The sequence below is a fragment of the Sorex araneus genome, chromosome 4 (assembly GCF_027595985.1).
Source record: "Sorex araneus isolate mSorAra2 chromosome 4, mSorAra2.pri, whole genome shotgun sequence".
In the NCBI taxonomy this organism is placed as follows: Eukaryota; Metazoa; Chordata; class Mammalia; order Eulipotyphla; family Soricidae; genus Sorex; species Sorex araneus.
This window is the reverse complement of record NC_073305.1, coordinates 201,494,856-201,518,570: the sequence shown is the minus strand read 5'-3', so window position 1 is coordinate 201,518,570 and position 23,715 is coordinate 201,494,856. Positions and strand designations below refer to the sequence as shown.

General features: G+C 46.8%; 1 protein-coding gene across 6 annotated transcripts in view; it reads right to left on the bottom strand.

Moving 5' to 3' along the window:
* AUTS2 (activator of transcription and developmental regulator AUTS2) overlaps positions 1 to 23,715 on the bottom strand; it is a 1,220,972-nt gene that overhangs the window by 353,955 nt on the left and 843,302 nt on the right. For all 6 annotated transcript variants that reach the window (XM_055134753.1, XM_055134755.1, XM_055134754.1 and 3 more), the window contains one exon: positions 4,178 to 4,207. In XM_055134753.1, the coding sequence (XP_054990728.1) occupies positions 4,178 to 4,207 (30 nt within the window). The remainder of the gene's footprint in view (positions 1 to 4,177; positions 4,208 to 23,715) is intronic.

Here is a 23,715-nt window from a genome sequence, read left to right as displayed (position 1 = left end):
ACTTCTGAAGAGAACCTTTTCTCTTGGACACAGCCACCTCTATAACACAGCATCCCAGCTTTCTTGATTTCCCCACCCAATTTTTCACTTTCCCCAGAAGTCCTCCAGGTTCTTTGCTATAAATAGGGAACGAATCCGTGGAGCTAGGAGGAATGGCCCAGGGAAGGAAAAATAACCTTCCTTTATCCCCAAGGGGCATCTTTCACTTCACCCCATGTCCAGCTAAAGGAAGCTACTGTTTAAGTTGCTCATGCCCTGGACTTAGCCGGGCACCAAGCCAGGTACCTTCTTTCGATTGCCACAAGGTTGGCACCAAGCCAGGTACCTTCTTTCGATTGCCACAAGGTTGTGGGAAGAGCCAGAAAGGCTGGTTTGCGTAGGCGAGTGAGCTGAGGTCTGGTCATGGCTATGAAACTGGACGGGTCAGAGCTGGGAAGAGGCCCAGTGACTCAGACAGGGAGGCCCAAGTGCTTAGCCACTGGGCAGGAAACGGTCAATGGGTACTGGGACGTGGCCCACGCAATAGGGCCATGGGATGATGGAGAAAGAACTGCACTGAATCTCTGTTCATTTCCCAACCAAATGTGTGTGTGTGTGTGCATGTGTGATGAGTGGTGGTGGTGGCAGTGGTGGTGTGTGTGTGTCGGGGCGGTTGGTGGGGGGGGGGGGGCGGTGAGTCCCTTGCATAAGTGGCCGCTGCCAGGAGAAGAAGAGAAAACAAAAGAAGAGATAGGCCAAGATGTGGAAATACACGCCATGCCTCTCGGTCTCATAATGCCAATTCATTCTGAGGGGGAAATGGAATAATTACTTAATTTGGGTGAATAAGGTGCTTAATTTATGTGAATAAGGTGCCAAGTGCTGCCTCTTCTTTTTCCTAACTACGACGAAGACACAACCCACCTCTAAGATGCAGCATCCCAGCTTCCCTGAATCCCACACCCCATTTTTTGACTCTGCCCAGAAGTCCTTCAGGAACGAGTCTGTGAGCCTAGGAGGGGGTGGCCAAGAGTGACGCTTTGCTCAATGCCTCCTCAGAACCTTCCCCAGACACAAGTAGCTCTCCCGCATTTACGGAAAGCTCTTGCTTTCTCAGCCCCTTTCCCAGTCACTTCCACATTAATTAGTAAGGGTATCATTTTATAAATTACAGCTTCGTATCAGAGGAAAGCAGAGTTTATCTTAATTCAGTCAGCTGTGTGAAATACAGTACCCTAATTTTAGACCGCCGGTTCTGCAGCTCCCCACGGAGCCAGAGAATGACAGGTCTTCCGGAGAGAAATCCCAGTGGGGCCCCTTGGAAGTCTCACTTTTGCCTCCAACAGCATCCCTGGTGGGGCTTGCGGAAGGGGTCCCAGGACACAGTGCCATCTTTTCCACCATTAGCAATGCAGATTGGCGCGGGAAGCCTGGGAGCAGCAGATGAAGGCAGCCCTGGTGAGCTGCAGGGCTGAAGGGAGGCCCAGCAGGAGGCTCTGGCACAGGGAGGACTCACTGGGGAGGGGAGCAGAAGTCTGGGAGGATGGTGCTAAGGCTGGCGATAAATACCAGGCAATTTCCATCCAAAAGGGGAAGCCTGAGAGTCTTGACTATGACAGGGCCACGTGAGGAGACCTCGGGAGCATTGCTGGTGGCAGGCAGGGACAGCTGGTGTGACTGCGGCTGTGGAGCAGTTCCCAGTGACAAGCAAGAGAGCCTGTCGGGACACCAAGGCAGATGCAAAGGGAAAGGACTGGACATGTGCAAAGGGCCAAGGAGGAACCCTCGCTCCATCTCTCCTCGCCTCTCATGGATGCACAGAAACATCTTTGTTCTCCTTCACGGAGCTGACATCATTGTGCACTCCGAGTGGTGAAGTAGGCTTCACTGCCTGCTTCCGACATCTGCCACGGTCTGCGCTCAGAATCAGATAATTCGTAAACTCAGGGCCTAGGAAAGGTCTAGTCGGGGTGTCCCCGGTATGCCAGAGACATCTAGACCCCTAGATAGGTGCCAGAGGAGCTCACCTCTAGAAACAACTAGAATTAGGGGGTCGGAGCAATATTACAGTGGGTCGGACACTTGCCTCACATACTGCCAACTCAACTTCCGACCCCAGCACTGTGCATGGTCCTCCAAGCCCTTCCAGGAGTGATCCCAGATGGCATAGCAAGATGTGAGCACTGCAAGATGTGCCTGCCCAGCCCCCTCCCTGACCCCACCTCAGATAAAACCCCAAACAATCAAAAGGAATGACTAAAATTAGATAATCTCCTGGACTAATACATAATACCAGACCATTCCACCAATTCAGGCCAGTCGGTCTGGGATGAGGCTCAGGCACTAGGGCCTGGGGGTGATTCAGATGTGGGGCAAGGTTGAAATTTCTAACCAATGCATTGGCATAAAGTGCAAAACTGAGCACCCTGACCACTTCCAGACTCGTGACCCTTCTGGAAATCACACTGTCTTTCACAGGAAAAAAAAAAAAAGAATGTCTGCTGGGAGGGAACCTTCAAAGAACAGTCATCCTTCTGGAGAGGGCGACCAACTTGGAAAAGGAGCTCCAGCAGGCACCTTAGGGGTGGGGGTGGGGGCTTCCAAAAGTCCCACTGCCTTCCTGGCACCTGTGGTGGCCCAATAGTGGGCACACCTCCAACACTGAACATGCATGCCACGGCACCCCTCCACTCAGGCTACTGGGACACCAGGGGGCTACCTCCAAGGAGCTAAGACTCTGGGGGCTGGAGGAAGGAAGCGCCTACTTGTCAGTTAAACAAAAGAATAATCCACGGCCCCTTCCCACTGTATACTTTCGCTGTCACCCAACAGCCCATTACCATGTCACAGCAGCGCACACCCTTCCATAGGTCACTTTGTTTAAAATGACATGGATAATGCACATGTCAGCGCGCTGACAGTCCTGGCCGTCCTTCAGAGATAAAAACCTCAAGGCAAGAGCCTGTTCTTATCTGGGGGACATGCACTGGCCTATCATCCGAGTCAGGCAGAACATGATTTCTCCAGAGAGCACTTTTTTCATTTCCTGATTTTAAGGAAATCAAATAAGCACCATTTGTCTTCATCTGAATATGCTTGACCTGCTCAAATGATGATGTCTCACATTTTATAACAGACTACATATGCTGAATTCAAATTAACGGCGGTCCAGAACAAGAGCTTTAGATCTCTCTTGGAGGCTGGCAGCAGAGAAGGAGGCAAATTCTGGGCTGGAGGGAAGAGATCCCAGTGAATACTCATGGCAGAGTTCTGAAGCAAAAGCCGCAAGCACCAAGAGTCTGGGGAGATTCGCTCAGGGCAACTGGGAGCCAGTGACATAGGGTCAGTCTGTGCCAACTGGGGGTCAGTGACACAGGGCCAGTCTGTGCCAACTGGGAGCCGGTTACACAGGTGCCCAACCAAACAGGAACCATAACATTCAGGTAACTTTTGGAAATATACAAGATAAGGGTCAAAGCAGAAAGGAAGGTGGCTTGGGAGAATGGGCAGGCTAGAAAGAAAGACCAAACAGACAGACAAAATCCTTGGTGGGTTTGAAGGTCACTTTACCAGGCTGGGATCCACGCTTCCGAAAGCTCAAAAATCGAGCTGTTTTTCTTGATCCATGTTGAACTGGATACACAGAGGCTGGTGGTCATCAGTTTTGAAGCAGAGTATGTGCCTGCTGGAAGCACTCGCCCCCCCTCCCATGAACGTCCCCCCCCCAATGAGAAATAAACGGCCCCCTCCACCTCCTCCAGCCCATGAAGAAATTTCTAGACACATACTTTTGACATTTCTACCGAGAAGGCCTTTAGGTACACAAAAATATCAGGAAGAAGCACATGGGTTAGTTGAAGACAGATCAGAAAACTATTACAATAAACCATTTCCTTTTCGGAGATCTGCCAGGTGTAAACTCAGTGTCACAGGAAGGCAAAAGGCTTAATTACTGAAATGGTGTAAATATGGCAGATAACGGTGTAAATAAAGTAAATAAGGTAAAAGGCTTATTTATCGAAACAGTGGACTTCCCCAGTTAAGCATGGCATTTCTTATCACGTTACTGCTGTGTGCACAAAATCCATCTTCCCATGAGGCTGGCATGCAGTTGGCACCCTCCACCCCGCAGCTGGCTGTGGGAAAGAAGCACACTGCCCACACTGCGTTAGGGGCTGTGCCCACCAGGGGGTCTTACCTTCTCTTCTGGGTCGCTGTCACTGTCACACTGCAAAGAAAGACAAGAAAATAAGGGTTAGTTCAAAAAAACGAGCACCTTTGTGCTTTTCATTCTGGGGGTGGGGTGGGGAAGAGTAAGATCAGTTGCGGGCACGGACAGCGCTGCCTGAGTAAGAAGTCAAGAACTGCAAATGGGAGACGCAGGTGCCCAGAGGCTGCTCCGTTGCGTTCATGCTGTGCTCCCATGGTTGTTTCTGTGGTCAGTCCTGCACGGTACTAGCTGTGCAGTGAGGAGTCGTAGCCACTGTGGCAGGCCAGAGGGCACAGCACTGAGGAGCCAGTTGGGCCATGGGATTAGAGTGAATCGAGATCATTCAGCGGGATTCAGAGCAAAATCAATGTCTTATCGGAAATGTTGAACTCTCAGCTGCCATGAACGGCAACTTGTCTCCTGGTGCTTCTCCAGAGGCGTCATGGTAAGCCTCAAGGCGGTGCACGCTCTCCTCTCTCAGAAAGCAGAAAGCAGCGCAGACAAGCTCACCATCTGAGGGGGGCTGTCCTTTCTAAGGCTCAGAGAAAACACGCTAAGACAAGACTTGGCAGCATAATAAACCAACAAGGAGAACAAAAGAAATAGGTTTCAGGACCTCACACACACACACCTCCTATCAAACAGATCCCAAATCCCAACTGTTTAGCCGGGGCTTGGGGGTCACCAGAGAATGAAGGCCAAGTCAAAGCGTTGGGTTTCTTGTTGGAAATAAAGGAGGGATTTATGAAATACATGATGTTTTTCTTGTACCGAGAGTGGTTCAGTGTCAGGTATTGGATTTTGATGAAAACTTGTGTCTTGTTAGAGTTGATGCTCGGCAGATAAATGCCTCCCTTCTTTCACTCCAGTGCTCAGCTAGACAGAAATTCCATCAAGACCTGGTCCTTACGTAGCCTCACTCAGCAGTGGAGTAAGTGGGGCAGAGACACTGCAGTGTGGGTGTGTGGGAACACGGCTGGGTTGATCCAAAGGACACTCCCTCCAGGCAGAGGAGAGGCAAGGGCACAGCGGGCACAGAGGCCACCGAGAGACCAGGCTGGCAACTGGAACACTATGGCAGTCAGCAGGGTGCAAGGCCTGAGAAAGGCATGACCAGATGGCAGAGTAATTCTGAAGGTAGGCGCAACAGGACCTCATAACGCGCATGGATGTGGGGAGCAAGTAAGAGGGATGAGTCTCGGACGATGCCAAGGTTTTTAGTGTGGCCACCTGGACATGGTGGCTGACAGTGCTCTGAATAGAAGACATACATTTGCATCTACGGCAGCAACTGCTGGCCTGAGGGCCACTCCTAACCCCTTCTCCTGACACCGAGAGTTTAAAAACATTCCACATCCTCTTTCCCAACTTCCTGAAGTTGTGGCTGACCCTAAGGCCCGTCTGGGGCTGATACTTGAGGTAATGTCTGCTGAGAGTTGTGGAAAAAAACATCCTCAAAAGTGGAGAGAAGGCCTAGAGTCGGGGCTTTATGCTGGAGAGGCTGCCTCACACGTGTGAGTTTGCAAGTGTTATTCTGGGGTGACAACTCGGTGTGTGATTCTGGTACATCACTGCCATCACCAAAACAACCCAGGGAAAGAGAAGCAACAGTATTTACTTGTTTGAGGGCCACACCTGGTGGTGCTCAAAGCTTACTCCTGGCTCTGTGTTCACGGATCACTTCTGGTGGGGTTCAGGGGACCATGTGGGATGCCAGGAATCAAACAAAGGTCAAGTGCATGCCATGCAAGTACCCTACCAGCTGTACTATTGCTCTGGTATGGGGTGGGGGGACATTTTTTTTTATTACAAAAAATATTTTTTTTAAAGAAGAAAACAAGGAAACCTTGGCCTCTTAACTTGGAACATAGTCGGGTAAGGATGAGGTTTTGCAAATAAGGCATGAAAGACTTAATGCAAAAAACAAAACAAAACAAAACAAACAAACAAAAAAACACAAGACTGTGAGGTTCCGAGAAGGAGCTAATGAGCCCATCCCGGGCAGCCTGCCTCTGACTGTCTTCGCTCTGGCATCAATAACTCAATTCATTGCTAACACCACTGTTAGAGAGCTTTCAGCGGACAGTCCAGAAACCTTCTCCCAACGGACAGCACAATCCCGGGAGACACAAACAGGATAGAGCATGCTTTCTCGGTAGCAGAAACACTTAGGAACTCACACTTCATCCCGACAGACCAAAGGGTTCTTCACTGTCCACTTTCCCTTTAGTTCCTCAGGGCCGTGGGCTAAGCCAGTTTTCCGGGACATGGTTTAAACCAAGTACAACCACAATTCCCTCAACCGCCTTCCATCCTTGGATCCCCCAAACCTCCTATTCTTTTTCTTCAAGAGTTTCTCTAGCATCATCAGTCCCATAAACCAAGAAAGCAAGTGAGGGGGTCGGGGCGGGAGAGAAAGGCTTTGAAGGCCTAGAACAGCAGATGGATGAAGAACAACAGTACTCCTGACTGTGAATCCTCCATGGCCTTTAATTAAGTCTTCCTTGAGGTCCCAAAGTTCCGGGCACACTTTCAAGAGTAACAAAGCATCGAGGAGGGGTGTGGAGGAGGGAAGAGCATTTTGCCAGGCAGGCATATTTTCCCAGATGCTCACAGCTTGCCTGGTGAGGTAAGCAGTGACAGCCGAAGGCTGTGCCATAGCATTTGCCCACATCCCTGACGGCGGGGGCTGGAGGAGAAGGCAAGCTGGGGAAGAATCACCATGGTCCTCCCCCGCCCCCAATCCTAGCAGCAGTATGTCCCTGGGAATGGTTATTTCTATCAAAGTGTTAAGCTTCCTGCTTTCCAACAGTCCAGTTCTAATTTCAAGGTCCACTTAATTCTGCATCAAGTAATTACTGATATACCCAGAAGCACCTTGTCTCCAGAGTTAAGCATATGGTGAAGAACTGAGACCTACTGGTATCCATTATGGAAGCAGCACGGATGCCAAGCCGATTAAAAATGCTCAGGCTCCCCACACAACATGCCGGGTGAGTGACAGCTCCTCGACAAGGCCAGTCGCGGAGTCTGCCAAAACAGTCTCTGCTGCACTGGGGCCCACATGGCGCGCTGCGAAAACAGTTCCATTTCTGGTATTAAATTCCCATACTGACCCGAGGACTTTGCCGTGAGCTCAGCAGGAGCGCACCATCCAATTTACAGCTCCGCTCTCTGGAGCCTCGAGTGCCAGCCCCTGGCAGAGACGAATGATGGTCAGCCCCTCCAGCTCATAAATTATGCAAAGGCAATAAATGCACTCAGCAAACAGCGCCGAGCGTTTGCCTAGCCTGGCTCCTAACACACTCTGTAAAAAGCCAGAAGCTCGACACATACAAGAGGTCTATTCCACTCATAAAGGGGGTTTGTTGACAGCCCCAGACGGAAGGCAAGCCACAGTCCTGAGGAGTCTTTCTGCTTCGCTGGCAGCAGTTTATGGGCCTGCTTTATGAAAAAGGGAGGCTGTTTTATAGAGTCGGTGCGGGCAGGACTCAGGGTCTCGAATTCACATTGAACACACTGTACGGCTTTCACACCGCAAGTTCAAGATGTTGCGGATTGGGGACCAAATGACTTCAGGTCTCGAAAGGTTAAAAGAAGAGGTGTCTGCTCCTCCGGTCCCCAGACCCCCACTGCAGCTCTGAAGAATCCGCATGGAGCTACCTCCTGACTCAGGTTTCTGTCGTGCCGGAGGTCGGCCAATGCCAAATGCAGAAATGGGGTCCCGGATGATTTGACCATTTTAAAGCATTCTGACATCGGGGGTCCTGCACTGGTTAATCAGCAAACAGGCTACATGCTAACAACCAGCCCATGGTGACAGGGCGCTCCCCAGGATGTGATCTCACTGCCCTTTGTGAAAAGCTGGAAATATCTGCCTCCATTGGAAAAGCAAAAAAATAAAAAAGGCACAAGTAAGTAGCCCTTCCACCATGGGCGGGAAGAGTTCTTGGTCATTTGGCCTTCAGACAAAGAAAGGCAGCAAGCCACCACAACCAACATGGGATAGAGGAGGCAGGGAACCCAAATTAGAAAGGCTCTAGGCCCAGAAGCCCCTCCAGCCTCTCCACCCCTCTCCCTGTCCCCTCTTCACTCTGGTCTTCCACAGGAGATGCCCGTTGAAGACCCCTTCTTCCTTTCCCTGTTCCCAGACTCTTTAAAACAATCAGCTACCCAAGGTTGTTCCCCTTTACAAAGTGATCCGGATTTATTGAACACATTTTAAAAAATTACCCCCAGACCTACCATCCATGAAGAAACACTGTGAACACATTTGTAGAATTTTCTTCTTTCTTTCCAACCGTTCAATAAAGGAAGCCTAGAAATCCTCTTTACCTTTTACACACACATATTGAGAGATGTAAATGAGGCTGTACTATTTTGTAATCTGCTCCCATTTTCATATGTGAAATAGGTTTATGAGTAGGATTTGCCTTTTTATGTGAAATTAAGTCTACAGCATAATCTAGTGTATGGATCATAAGTGATCCATAAACTCCCTTGCGCTGGGTACTGGGACAAAGCAAAACCAGGCTTATTCTGTCTCAGTGCCCTTTCATGTCCATTCTGTTTCTGCATAACCTTTAATGTCACTCTCCCGAGCTATGCTTGCAGTTTAACTATTCCTGTCTGATTTCCACAAGTCCCTAAAGTTTCCCTTGGCTTCATCTACCACTTAAATGTTGAGGCTGGAAATTTGTCCAGCTTTCTGACTTTGGGAAGGCCATTTGAACCCTCTCCACCTAAATTCTCTACATCTGTGAAATTTAGGCAGCCACTGTGAAAGATAAAATGAATGAATCTATGTAAACATCTCACAAAATGCACGGTACAGGATATTTACAGACAGAAAATATTAACCATTGTTTTTGTTTGTTTGGGGACCACATTCTGCGGTGTTCAGAGTTTACTTCTGGAAGGACCTGGGACACCATATACTGTGTCAGAGATCTCAGAGATTGAGCCTGGGTCAGTAATGTGCAAAGCAAAGAAATGCCTTACTCACCTGTGCTATCTCTTTGGCCCCAATATTGCCTACTGTTGACAAATATTTCTGTTGTGATATTTGTGATGACTTCTTCTTGAAGTCCCCCAACACCTCAGACTCAGACATCCATCTAAGTTTGGAATCACCATCTTTTGCTCCCCCTACATCTGCCCCCTTCCTTACTGTTGCTTTGTTCAAGGCACCCCCATGCAACCTTTTAATCATCTATGTGAAGAAGTCTTATCTTCCATGCCATCCTTAGTCAGACCTAATTCCTCTCTAACATTAGCCATCCTTCCTCCTAAATATTCTCGCTCTCTATGGCCATGGTGGTTGCTTGAGTCTGAGATTCAGTTGGTACAAGAAGCTGATGACTGTTTTCCAGGGTCCAGGGTCCCTTCTGTATCTAATCCAAGTCAGATAAAAAAAAAAGACCCCCACCTTTCAATCTGATCAAGACACTTAAGGGCAATGAAAACTCTCCCACTGTTTCCAGTTCTCCCGCTCCCAACTTCTCAATTCACCTGACACAGTGCTTCTCAAGCTCTCCATTTCTGTTTTTTCTTTAATTTTCAGGTATACTGTGTGTGAATTAATACTTCTGTCACCATCACTGTCATCCTGTTGCTCATCGATTTGCTCGAGCGGGCACCAGTAACATCTCCATTGTGAGACTTGTTGTTACTGTTTTGGGTATATCGAATACACCATGGGTAGCTTGCCAGGCTCTGCCACGTGGGTGGGATACTCTCGGTAGCTTGCTGGGCTCTCCGAGAGAGACGGAGGAATCGAACCCGGGTCGGCTTCATGCAAAGTAAACGCCCTGCCTCCCGTGCTATCGCTCCTGTCGGCTCTTCCTATCATTGTGAAACAGAATTCACCAACTGCTTATATTTTTTTAAGAAAATGAATAACTGTATTACCTGCCCATAATTTAAAAATGCAATGTAAAGAATGCAATTACAATAGAATTTAGATACTATACTTTTGTCAAATTCTGTAATATTTAGATACTATACTTCTATAAAATTCAATAAAAATGAAATTACAGGGGCCAAGGAGTGAGCACTGGGTTAGGGGCCTGACTCTGGCCTGGCCTCTTAAGTGTTACCACCATAGCCTTGGAGATCCCACAGTGCAGGCACTGCGGGCTGAGAGCAACCTCAGGCCATGGCATTGAACTGTCAGGCCCAGTGGCATTTTTAGGAAAGGCCCATGAGACCTGTTGACATGCTCGGGAGCCCCACCCAAGAAATCGATAGGAAAAATACATAAACATAATTGTTGTACATATTATTTAAAATAGAAAAGAAATGTAATGCAAATATATACTTGTAAATAATATTATATGTAGTACATACATATAAACATACATGCTATATTGTATGTAATACATCATATAAGTTAAATATGTAAGGCATACATAAAATTTGTCTTTTTACAAATTAGCAGCAAAGACTGTAGTACTGTAGTCCTGTTGTTCATCGATTTGCTCAAGCGGGCACCAGTAACATCTGCATTGTGAGACTTGTTGTTACTGTTTTTGGCATATCGAATACACCACGGGTAGCTTGCCAGGCTCTGCCATGTGGGCGGGATAGCTTGCCGGGTTCTCTGAGAGGGACAGTATGTAAATGTATACAGAAACATAGTTGGATTTAAGATACTGCAGTAATGAACTGGTATCAAAGTACCCAGGGTTACGGCCTGGCCACACCACTCTCAAGCTAACTAGTCAGTGACACTCCCTCCTACCTGGTCTCTTAACAGCCCCCTGCCCCAGTCACACCCACGTATACCCAGTGATTTCCTCTCCTATCTCTGTGTTGAATCATTCCCTCCTCCTAGAACTCAACTCCTCCGAGTGCCTGCCTAAAAAAAAAAAAACTTCAGTTCGCCTGTAAAAACACAGCTCCCCTACGAAAGCGGCTAATTATCTTCCAGGAAGAATTAATTGCGTCCTTCTCCATCCCTCAAACAGTGATGCTTTCCTTGCTTGTCACAATATTCTTCTGTGCTAGATGGAGAAGTCCATGTAGGTAAGGGCAAGAGCCTTGCTCTCTGACTGTACTAAGGCTTTGGGCAGAGTGCTAAATCCATCTCACTCTTTAGAATTTTCACAACCATGGTGGAGTCCATGCAGTGTAAGAAACATGTGACTGAAGAGTCAAGCGATTCCAAACAAAGATAGCATAAAGTGTAATGACTCACTGGACTGCTCAACACGAAGCTGGAGGGACGTCTGGATATACCAGGAAGAGTTAGAACAGTTAGAGGAGCCTGGCGTTGAGGCACAGAAGAAAATATCTTCCATTCAAGAGTCCCAGAAGTAAGTAAATAAGATGAGTATTGTATTTTCTCAAAAATAAACACGTCTCCTTTCTGTCTGGGAAGCTGGCTATCTGTGTTCTACATTTCTCACCCCAACTGAAAGCAGTCAGGGTCCGCAATACCTCTACTTTATTCAGAAGGAAGGGAGAAGATGGGATTCTAGGCATCTCGTGATAAAATGCATTCTTAAGCAGAAAGCGGCAATCATTGAATATATCACACACAATGACATTGAGGAGGGCACTGCTCTCTATTCTGCTCAATGGACCTTGCTGGGACAGTTATTTCACATCTCAAATCCATTTATCACTGCCACCAAAGATGTCAGGGCTGAGCACCATCAGTGAACAAAGTTATTTTATTCTTCCTCCCGCCGAAAGGAAATGAGAGGAAAATGAGGGAGAACCCCAACTTGTAAACGACAGCATCTAACATCAAGTATGATTCCACTTTGCCAGTGACAAAACAAATCAATTCCCCTTTGGGGCGGGCGGTTTATCTAAGACCGTAAAGACATTGTTCACCTCAAAGTAATTTCAGAAGAAGCCGCCTGCAGAAAACAGGACACTCATTTTCTTATTTAAGGAAGGGAGGTAGTGACACGTGACAAATACAAGTCACACCAGCACCTTCCCATCTGCCTCATTCCTGGAACCTGAAAAGAGGGGCTGCCACTTTGGGCCACAGCAGAACACTTGGATATGATCTGTCTGGTGGATCTGTGAAGTCCCCATTTCAGCAGTGCGGGCGCTGCTCTCTTACACAGTTAGGCTTTGAGAGCCCTTGAATAAGAAACAATTATTTTCATCTTGAAAATGGTTTGAGGTCTTCTCACTGAGTTTAAAAATGGTATCATGGGCCACTCCTCCCCTTTATGGCAAGTCTTTATGTCTGATCAAGTAAAACCACCTGGTAAAAATGAAAGTCTAATCATAAGATCCATGTGACTGAAACAGATTGAGACGAAAATAGGGCCCCAGATATAGCTTGGCAATAGGGCACATATTCAGTCTGCCTGAGGTCCTGAGTTCGATTCCAGATAACCCAACAGCAACAAAACCATGAGGATAAAGCTCCTGTAGGTCATAAAGTGAGCACATTTGAAAATAAGAAAAGATATGAAGGGTCTATCAATCTTCAGGTGTTCAGAAGGAATAACCAAGACCAAACTTTCAAAAGCTTCTGAAATTCTATACTGGAACCTTCTATTTCTACATGAGGAGTTCTCTGGCACTATTTTGCAGGTCCTAAGTTTAAAGTGTCCAAAGCTCTTATCTTGTGTGGTCTGAGGGTACCTTCCAGGGTTGCTCAGGGGAGTACACAGTTTCCTGCAGTAAATCAATCAAAAGATCCTACCCTATCCCAGGCCTCCCACTGAAAGTACAAATAAAGGAACTGAAATCAAGTTGTTCAAGACTTAAGTTTTTTTAAGGATGGAGAGATAATCCAGTGAGTAGTAAAGGCATTTGCCTTGCAGATGGCTGACCCTATTTAATCCCTAGCTCTCCCCACCCTCCTACCTTGTATAGTTCCCCGAGCACCACCAAGAGTGATACTTGAGAACAGCCAGGAATAAGCTGTGGGGACAGCTGGGTGTAGCCCCCAAACCAAACGAAACCAACCAACCAAACAACAACAACAACAACAACAACAAAACAAGTTCTAAAGCTCTAGAGCTCAAAATAAAAATTTGGGGTGGCATCAAAAAGAACAAGAACCAGTGCTGGCGGAGGTGTGGGGAGAAAGGGATCCTCTTTCATTGTTGGTGGGAATGCCAACTGGTCCATCCTTTTTGGAAAACTCTATGGGCATTCTTCAAAAAACTAGAAATTGAGCTTCCATATGACCCAGCAATACTTCTTCTGGGAATATATCCCGGGGGTACAAAAAAGAAAAGTAGAAATGACATCTGCACCTGTATGTTCACTGCAGCATTGTTCACAATAGCCAGAATCTGGAAATAAGCTGAGTGCCCAAGAACAGATGGCTGGTTAAAGAAACTCTGGTACATCTACACAATGGAATACTATGCAGCTGTTAGGAAAGATGAAGTCATGAAATTTGCTTATAAGCGGATGGACATGGAGAGTATCATGCTAAGTGAAATGAATCAGAAAGAGAGGGACAGATGTAGAATGACTGTATTCACTTGTGGAATATGAAATAACATGAGTCTAACACCCAAGGTCAGTAGAGACAAGAGCCAGGAAGATTGCTCCACAGTTGGAAGCCAGCCTCATGAGCTGGGGGAAGAAGGCAGCTGGGATGGAGAAGCGATCACTAACTCAATGCTGGTTGGAGGAATCGCTTGGGATGGGAGATGTGTGCTCCAAGTAGATGAAGGACCAAACATCATGGCCCCTCATTATCTGTATTGCAAAACATAATGCCCCAAAGTAGGGAGAGAGTAAGAAGAAAATTCTCTGCCATAGAGGCAGGGGGAGGGGGAGGGTGGGGATGGCAGGAAGGATACTGGGGACATTGGTAGCGGAAAATGCACACTGGTGGAGGGATGGGTGTTTATCATTGTGGGACTGAAACTCAATCATGAAAGCTTTGTAACTGTATCCCACAGTGATTCAATAAAAAAAAAATGGGGGAGAGGTGGGCCTCCCAAGCAGGACTGAAGGATAGGGAATACCTGGCCTGCAAAACCTGCAGTTCAGTGCTAGGGCTGAGCATGGGGTGTGGCTCAGATCCTGTGGACAACCAGGGCCACCCTGGGGTGCATGGGGCTCCCAGAGCTGCACCAAGCGATGCTATGGGTCTCAGGGACTCCACTCAAGTGATGCTTAGGAGGTGTCTGGTTCTGGGACTCCTGGTTCAGGTGCACGCAAGGCCTGTCCCTAACCCCTGTACTATCTCCCCAAACTCACAGATTGTTTCATAGTGTTTTCTTACTCACTGCTTTGGAACCCAAATCCAGGTCTGTTTCACAAACCAATATGTATGCTGTATATTTCCACTTAGCTCATTAAAATATTGTTGGGCTTTTGGAAGTAGGGGAAGAAATAAACATTTCACAAATTTTTCAGAGTTCAGCATTTCTTTTCCCCCTTAGAAGAAAGGAAGTCACGTTTTGCCAAGTATAAACATACATAAAAATTTATTTTAAACCCAGAGCCCACAAGCCTCAGTGGTTGCCAAAATGAGAAAAATGAGTTCCTTGTCCAAAGGTATAACTGCCAGTCCAGGGCCCAGTGATTTGTAAATGCTCTCTCTCTCTTAAGCTTAAGAAACAGATCCTTTGTCTCTTCGTCATTGATTTACTGATTCAGAGTTGTCAATAGCATTAATCCACACCTGCCTGGGGACCGATTACAAAGGACTTTAAAGACGTGTCAAGCGAGCATCCTGAGACCACGGTGTTACTACCTTGGATGGGTCCTATTGAGACTCCCCGCCCCCCCCCCCCCAAGGCTCCAATCACAGATACTGACTCCACAGGGTGGGAACTGAGGCCCCAAACTGAAGTCTGGTTCTCTGTCGCGTCCGTGTGAGCCAATAAAAGCCAAATTTGCTGATGAGTAAAAAGAAAAAGTCTGTTATGGGTTAAAATAATACAAGAGTCTATTTTTTCCGCTGTGTTGTGATCCATAGAAATCACCCTGAGCCTTTTCCCTTTCTTCTCTGCCTGGGAAGCCAATTGCTTTGATTGCAGTGATATGAGCTAGCTAAAATGACTTGCCCTTGCTTGTGAGGCAAATGGAACATGCTAATAGAACTTATCGCATTACCCGATGCAAAAGTGCCATAGCTCATTACTTTAAGATAAAAGGATATCATTGCAGACGGCAAGCAGAATTGACTTTCTGAGGCCCGACTTGATGATGATTTAATCAACTGCTCTCTTTCACTTCTCATCTCTGCGCCTGTCGGTTTCACAGGTGCCGTTAAATGAGACACTCAGAAAGTGAGCGGAGGGAAAGAAATTGCTGTCATTACTTTTCAAGAAAGGAGGTATGCAAATTTTCGACAGAAAGATTGCGTTCATAATGGGCCTGGTAAAATACAAGGATCATGCTTGACAGGTGAGGGCAAGCCATTTGTATGTCCTTAAAGCGGAGCAACCATCCTCGTTTAGAAATGTGCTTGGTAAGAGAAACTACAAATGAGAGGCCGGACCCAGCCCAGGAGAGGCGGGGGTGGGATCTATGGGGTTGTCCAAGAGGGTCAGAGTTCCGGAAATGGGGGAACAGGGGTGGGAGATGGGTGCTTAGAGTGCTCACGAGGCCAAAGATGAGCAGATGTGCAGGCAACAAAGTGAAGTAGCTCTTCATGGGAGCTAAAAAGGCTGCGACCGGCTGTCAGAAAGCCAAGCTTCCGGTCATTCCCGTCTAAAGGTTTTCCTGGGTGGGAAAGGACAGGCCCTCTAGCAAGACACTTACCCTCTCTGTGCCTCAACTTCGTCATCTATCAGATGGGGATACTGACAATATCTACTCAGAGATTCCCAGACTGAGTTGGCCTCCGACTCCCTCCCTTTTCAGAAAAGATAGATCATAGCAGCGTACCCTTAAAATCTATCTTCTTTAAATAAACAGAAAGTGTCCCGTAATTGCACTTAAGGCTACTGGGACCTCGCACTCCATTGTTCCAGAACACCTCAGGGGATGATTCTTCATACTTTGGGAAACCCTGACCTATGGCTTAGGGTAATCTAGAAGACTCGCTAAATCACTGTCACTGTCATCCCATTGCTCATCGATTTGCTTGAGTGGGCACCAGTAACGTCTCCATTGTGAGACTTGTTGTTACTGTTTTTGGCATATCAGATATGCCACGGGTAGCTTGCCAGGCTCTGCCATGGGGGCGAGATACTCTCGATAGCTTTCTGGGCTCTCCGAGAGGGGTGGAGGAATCAAACCCGGGTTGGCCGTGTACAAGGCAAACGCCCTACCTGCTGTGCTATCACTCCATATATAAAATATATAAAATAGATACTTAGGTATCACTGAGAGGCTAAAAATAGTGCTGACACCTGACACAGGGCCTGACACTCAGAGATGGAGACACTGGCTTGTTCATCCATTCTTTATCGGGGCTGCATTTTCAAGAAGTCTGGGTGCCAGGTGCTGGGAATCTAGGTCCCTCTAGATGAAAGTCCCACACTACCATGCTGATTTCCCTTCTAGAAGCCTGACTTCCGTGGCAGAGCGTGACCTCATCCCTGGAGTCACCACAGGGGTCCCCTTGAGACTCAAGGACCCTAACAGATGCCCAATCACAAACTGGTGATTCTTCACTCCATCCTCTGCCCCCCACACCCCACATTTTGACTCTGCACAAAGGGTATCACCCTTTGAGGATGCTCCTCTCCGCCTAGGCAGGAAGTATCTGTGTGTCGCTGGAACTTCAGTCATGGGTGGGTCCCAGCCGGGCAGGGAATGCAGCAACCATCAAGCACCAGTGGGCTGGCCTCAATCACCTTCTTGAAGGCAGAATGAATCTCAATAGATTAAATGATCAGGGTAGAGGGAACAGAGGTGGCTTTTTTTTAAAAAAAATTCACTTTGCCTTCAATAGGTAATTGTACTATTTTCTCCAACACTCAGAGTAAAAAGCATCTTTCTTGAAGTACCCGTGACTCGAGTTCCTTTCCCCCAGGTAATGAAGCTGCGGCAAACCATGCTCGCTTCCTGCGTCGTCTTCATCGTCTTCAGCCGTGAGATTCTGAACCAAGCTCTTGCATCCGTGATAAGTGGCATCTCCATGGTGTCCCCCAGGCAAAGGGCTGCAAAGCTCGGAGCTCTTCGCAAAAGCCTCGCTTCCTGAAGTGCGTGTAGGTCTTTTCTCTGCAGCGTGGGGATGGGAAGTTGGCTGAGAGCACCAACGCCAGCTATGAGCTATCAGTCACTAAGTAAGTGTCCTGATGGCCCTGTTACCAGCCCTCCCGATGGAGGAAAGTTAATGGAAGCTTCCCAAGGCAGAGGCAGCCCTGGATTGGGTTTCTTCTCCAGAGTCCGTTCCAGGCCCGCAGGATGTCCCACCTCACTCTCCCCACGTGACAGAAACACCCGACAGTTGCTCTCCTCCTTGACAACTTGGCAACATGGCCGCCCCTGGAGAGAGGCAAGTCTCCAAGGAGCAGCAGAAGCAGCCAGACTGTCCCATTTTTCCTCTCCATCAATTCCACCAAGGGGGTCTAGTACAGCGCCTGGTTCATCTGCAGTTGACATTCTGATCTGTCCATTTAGCAACCAGACGATCTTGGGAAAGGCTTTTTAAATCCTCGAAGACCAGCTCTGATTTTTTTTTTTAACTTGGAAATGAGAATGATATGCACTCAAGATTTTTGTGAAAATTAAGACAGTGGAAGCACTTGAAAACATCGAGGAAGCAGTACTAATCGCTTTTTATCTTTTTGCCCAGTTCTTTTGTGAAAAATATTATATCACACAGAGAAATGATGTAACTTGATAGTCATTTAAATCTTGGGTTGCTTTATCATTTCATTGCCAGAGGGAAAATCATATTCTGCAAGGCTTTCTTCCCCCGAGGTGTCTAAAGACTTGATACTATGCTATACAAAAACAGAAACAACCCAAATAAACAAAAACAGAAACCCTCGTTCCTTCTCACTGAGGAAAACAACATAAATATTTCTGGTAATGAGTGTTTTACTTCACTGATAAAATGCCAACTAAGCAAGACATCTGAATTTAATTTTCTCAGTGTGTTTGGTTTCCTGATTCACATTTTGGGGTGGATGTAACCTGGACTTAATCTTTCGTCAAGTACCATCAGTAATCAGTATACAGGAACTAAAGTAAAATGCACCTATCGAAGATTTGAGACTAAACCTGCAGTTAAGGCATAGTGCTGTGATGACAAATGGGCTCTTTTTTTATGAAGATGTTCATTCAAGTTCAAATTGGCAACAGAGACACATCTGGAATGGCAGACAAAATGAAAAGCAAAACCTTACAAGATTATGGGGCAACTAGGATGCTCGCCCTTCTAGAGCCTTGTCTGACATTCTGACCAATCAGAATTAGGAGCTCAGGCCCAGATCTCTCAAGCCTTCTCAGGATGTGGGGGTGAGAGGTTGGGGCTGAGTCCCCACCGTGCCCAAAAGACTCAGCGCTCCGATGCCATGTGAAAATGAAGCAGCTTCATGACTGATTTGGAGACTCACCTGCAGTTGAGTAGTCCCAGCAACAAAGCTCCTGGAATACACAGCTGCATGGTGACCATGAGATCCCTCCAAACTTCACATACCAACAGCTTTGTTGTGTAGGAGCTCACTAAGCTCAATCAGTGAGAACAGTAACCCGGAAGACTCAACTGGCACCCAACAGAGCTCAGTAAATCCTCATTGACTTTAGTAACACCACTAGGAGATGTATACTGTGACAAGCAATGTAAACTACAGTTTTGATTGTGTGTGTGTGTATGTGTCAGCTGGTGGGGCAGGCGTGGGGGTGGGTAGGAAACCAGGAACATGGGTGGAGGGAAGGTCATACTGGTGGTGGGATGGGTGTTGGATCATTGAATACCTGAAACAACTGTAATGTGAATGTGAAGCAGTTTGTAAATCCTGGTGTTTAAATAAAGTCCCAAACATTTTTGAAAAAGAACACAAGAAAATAAAAAGAATTGGGTACTACTTGGTTACTTCTCTACAAGACCTATTCAAAGACTAAACTAACAAAATCAAGCAACAGAGTAACCTTGGGAAAGGATCAAACTTCCCAGATCATTTATTTTGGTAGTTGCAAAAATGAGAGATGACTGAAAGAATATGAAGAATAGTGTGCACTATTCTTGGGGTCACTTGCCTTGGGGGTCTGGGGTGCGTAGGGAAGTGCCTGTTCCTCCTTCCACTTGGCTAATTTCCAGCATCTCTAGGATTGTGGTTAGTCTCCCTAAATACATCTTGGAGTCTAATATATGTCTAAGTTTAGCCAAATTAGCACATAGCATTTTGACAAATACATGTGGAAGAATAAAATCGCAGACTCTGCTGGTAAAAATATCTGAGCAAAGGTGTCCTGAAAACCGTGGAGATCAAGAACCCTAGAGTGGTTGGTGAGATGGATCCGGCGATGCTAGAAATGGAGCTATCTCACAGAAAGAGAAGGAGAAAGAGACGTACACACTTCGAGGTGAAAGGAAATCCTAAGGAAACAATACCAGACAGTTGGAAACAGCTGATTTTAAGGTTGATATTTATTTCTTTCCAGCCCTGGAGCGATAGCACAGTGGGTAGGGTGTTTGCCTTGCACATGGCTGATCTGGGTTCGATTCCTCCGTCCCTCTCGGAGAGCCTGGCAAGCTACCGAGAGTATCTTGCCCGCAAGGCAGAGCCTGGCAAGCTCCCCGTGGTGTATTCAATATGCCAAAAACACTAACAACAAGGCTCACAATGGAGACATTACTGGTGCCCGCTTGAGCAAATCGATGAGCAATGGGATGACAGTGATACAGTGGTTTATTTCTTTACCTAGGAAGGTTGGGCCACACCAGAAGTGCTCAAGGATTACTCCTGGCTCTGTGCTCAGGGATTACTCCCTGCAGTGTCTGGGAACTGTATGGAATGCAGGGACTGAATTAGGGTCAGTCATGGGCAAGGCGAGTGCCTTAGCCCCTATACTAGCTCTATGATCCCAAAGTGTATTTTTTTCAGGGGGTGGGGGTGTGTTTGGACCACACTTAGCAGTATTCAGGGTCTATTTCTAGCTCTTCGCTCAGGAGTGACCACTGCAGGACTCAAGGGACCATATGTGAGCTGGAGATTTAAACTGGGGTTGGCCACATGCCAGGCAAATACTTTAACCCTGAACTATCCCTCTGGCCCTTAAGGTCACTCTTTAAAGAAAAGCAGAAAACAAAATCCCATGTGATTTCACTTGACAGTTCATTCAATACAAGCCAAGGGAAGTCACTGGAACTGAGTAAGGAAGGAAATGGGTATTTTTGTGTGTGTGTGTGTTGCTGAGGATCACTGATCTCATTATGGTTTTCCCAGCAACTAGATTTCTGTTTTCTTTCTTAAAAGACTCAAGATAATGAAAAGAGTAGCAAAAGGGAACAGAAACATGGCTTGAGACTAACCCATTAATAAATGTTCAGAGGTGGTTCCCCCAAATCCATTGGCATATCATTCCGTAGGATCCCCAAATGAATTCCTCTTTCTTCTCTCCATTAGGAACTTCCCTTCAATTTCTCCCCTCTTTGAACTCATCAAGTCCGTAACTGGAATTTTAAATTGTACATAACAAGACTCTGTATTTTAGGATGGCTTAAAGCCTAGTCTTCTATATCATAAACAAGGAAGGGTAGGATTACTATAAATTGTCTGCAAGAAAATACAAATTGCCAAGATAAAAACACCCACTGGTCTGCCAGTCTCAAGTTTCCTGTTTTGACATACTATATGTAGTAATTTGGTATCCACAATCTCTTATTAGAAAATGAATGTGCTATTTTTCTGAATGCTGCAATTACAATAATTGAATTTAAAATGGGGATTGAGTTTCGCTATTTGGAGGAAAAGAATAATTGTGTATTTCTGATTAAAATCAGGGGGACTGAAAGGAGCTTGTACAAATTCCAGTTCCAGTCTCCCGGAGCGACTCGCATCAGGCCAGAGAAAAGCAACATTTGAACTGTGCAGAGACGGGCCAGCACCTCCGCAGCAGGCACCGTCTCTGGCCTCAGCTACAACGCCCCTGCCACCCAGGCAATCAGAACACCGGGGCACTGTCACATTGTAAATGGCTGCCATGCTGGAGCTCCCCACTGTGTCAAAAATTAAGAGTTAAAATGCAAGGAAAACAAACATCCCTTTGTGTCGGAGAGGCCCTTCCTCCTCTTTGGCTGCCACCATTTCGGAGGAGTTTTCGTTTCTCTTCACAGATGCTCTCCTCCGGGTGGGGGGGGGCATGTCAGGGCAGGTGGACTAGGGTGAGGGTGAGGAGAGAAGGGGAAAAAAATCCTATTATCCGAAGCCCTCAAATCTCTTCTGCTTTACCAACATGTATGTAAAAAGCCACCGTTCAGATGGAAGAAAGCAAAAGGAATGGATAAGGAGGACTAACATGACTTGATTTAAAAAAAAAAATTGGGGCCACTCCCAACAATACTCGCCCACCTGATTGCTGAGGGCTCAGGCCTGGCAGTGTGGGGTTCACAGCTCTGGTGGTGCTCAGGGAGCACCAAGGCCTGAGTACCACGGCCATGCAAGGTAGTGTTCTGGGCTCTTCTGGGGCTGGAACCTGGGTACCTGCATGGGTCAATCACGTGACCCCACTTTAAGTCATACCTCTGGCCCTGCCTTTTAATTCTGATGGTACCACTCATCTTTCTGAAACTGCCATTTTAATGAAATATACCTTTGGAGGTCTGGAGAAGAGCACAGCGGGAAAGACATTTGTCTTATATACAACCAACTTGGGATCAAATCTGGAATTTATATGGTTCATTGAGCCCCACTAGGAGTGATCCCTGAGCACAGAGTCAGGAGTAAGCTTTGGGCCCTGCTGTATGTGGTCCAAAACCCCCAAATCAAGGAAATATACCTTCTTAAAGAAATGATTTGAAAGGATGTACACAATAACCTCTTAGTACCTATATTGCAAGCCATAAGGCCCTGGGGGGGAGGGGGAGGAGAGAGAGAGAGGGAGGGAGGGAAAGTGCCTGTGATAGAGACAGGCCGGGGGGGAGGGTTGTGGGAGTGAACAATGTGGACACTGGTGGAGAGATGGGCATTGGGACATTGTATGACTGGAACCCAATCATCAACAACCTAGAAACTGTATCTCATGGTGATTCACAAAGAAAGAAAGAAAGAAAGAAAGAAAGAAAGAAAGAAAGAAAGAAAGAAAGAAAGAAAGAAAGAAAGAAGGAAGGAAGGAAGGAAGGAAGGAAGGAAGGAAGGAAGGAAGGAAGGAAGGAAGGAAGGAAAAGAAAGAAAGAAAGAAAGAAAGAAAGAAAGAAAGAAAGAAAGAAAGAAAGAAAGAAATAGAGAAAGAGAGAAAGAAAGAGAGAAAGAAAGAAAGAGAGAAAGAGAGAAAGAAAGAAAGAGAGAGAGAAAGAAAGAAAAAGAAAGAAAGAAAGAAAGAAAGAAAGAAAGAAAGAAAGAAAGAAAGAAAGAAAGAAAGAAAGAAAGAAAGAAAGAGAGATGCTCTGTCAGGCACAGAGTGAGCCACAGACCATCACCTTATACTGCTTACTGTGCTAGGTAAAGGTTTTTAGAAAGATGTTGGGTTTTGAGCCATACCCGGTAGTGTATAGGACTTATTCCTTGGCTCTGCTGCTTAGGGATCACTCCAGAAAGAGCTCGGGTATTGGGGTATGGGGACTGAACCTGAGTCAGTTGAGTGCAAGGCAAAGGTCGTACGTGTAAACGCTCAGGAAACCATCAGCCCAGTCAAGAGAACAGACACCCCCCTCCCCCTCACCTTCCTGTGCTACAGGCACTGGCATCTCCTCTGCTCTGCCCACCTGCCTCTGTCTCTTCGCCCTCAACGCCCAGCCACTCCCCTGCTTGTTGTCGCTAGAGATCGCGGTGTGTATTTTCTAGACTTCTACATTCACCGAATAGTCCAGGATGCGCTCCTCATCTCATTTCTATCATCCACAGTTCACTACGTGGAGAACTAATTAGAAGGGAGTCTGCCAGCTCCGATGAAGAAGCAGCCCTCAGAGGCTGCCCGAGCCGGAACTGCTGTCATCCCTCAGGAATAGGGCCGATTACTTGGTCTTACTCGATTCGGAGGCTTTATTATGTACTTCAGTAATCAATAAGCACTTCTATGGCAGAGGGTTTATTTTACCCTATAAATCCAAGGAGGGTGAGAATGATATGAAGACATCAGTATGGATGGACTTGCGGCTCTGTGCCACTGTGCGAAGGCGAGCCACAGATTTAAATCTAGAAAGGTGACAGAGCAGTCACAGCTCCTGGCTGGCTGGCAGGACTCGTAAAAGACGCGGGCAAAATCTACGACCAAGCACTCTGAACCACAGGGTCTCCGAACAAAACACCCCAAGGGAGCAGGCACGCCGTGTCTGCTGATGGCCAGCAAGAATTAGAAGCACCAACTTGAGTGGGAGGTGAAGACCCCCTCTCAAAAAAATCCCAACCATTTCTGAAGGGTACAAACAAAATGGAAGAGAACAAATGCTGACTGAAGGCGGACTGGGTAAAGCCTTGCTGTGGCACCGATGGAAAAGCCCGAGGAGACTCCGAATTCTCTGCCCT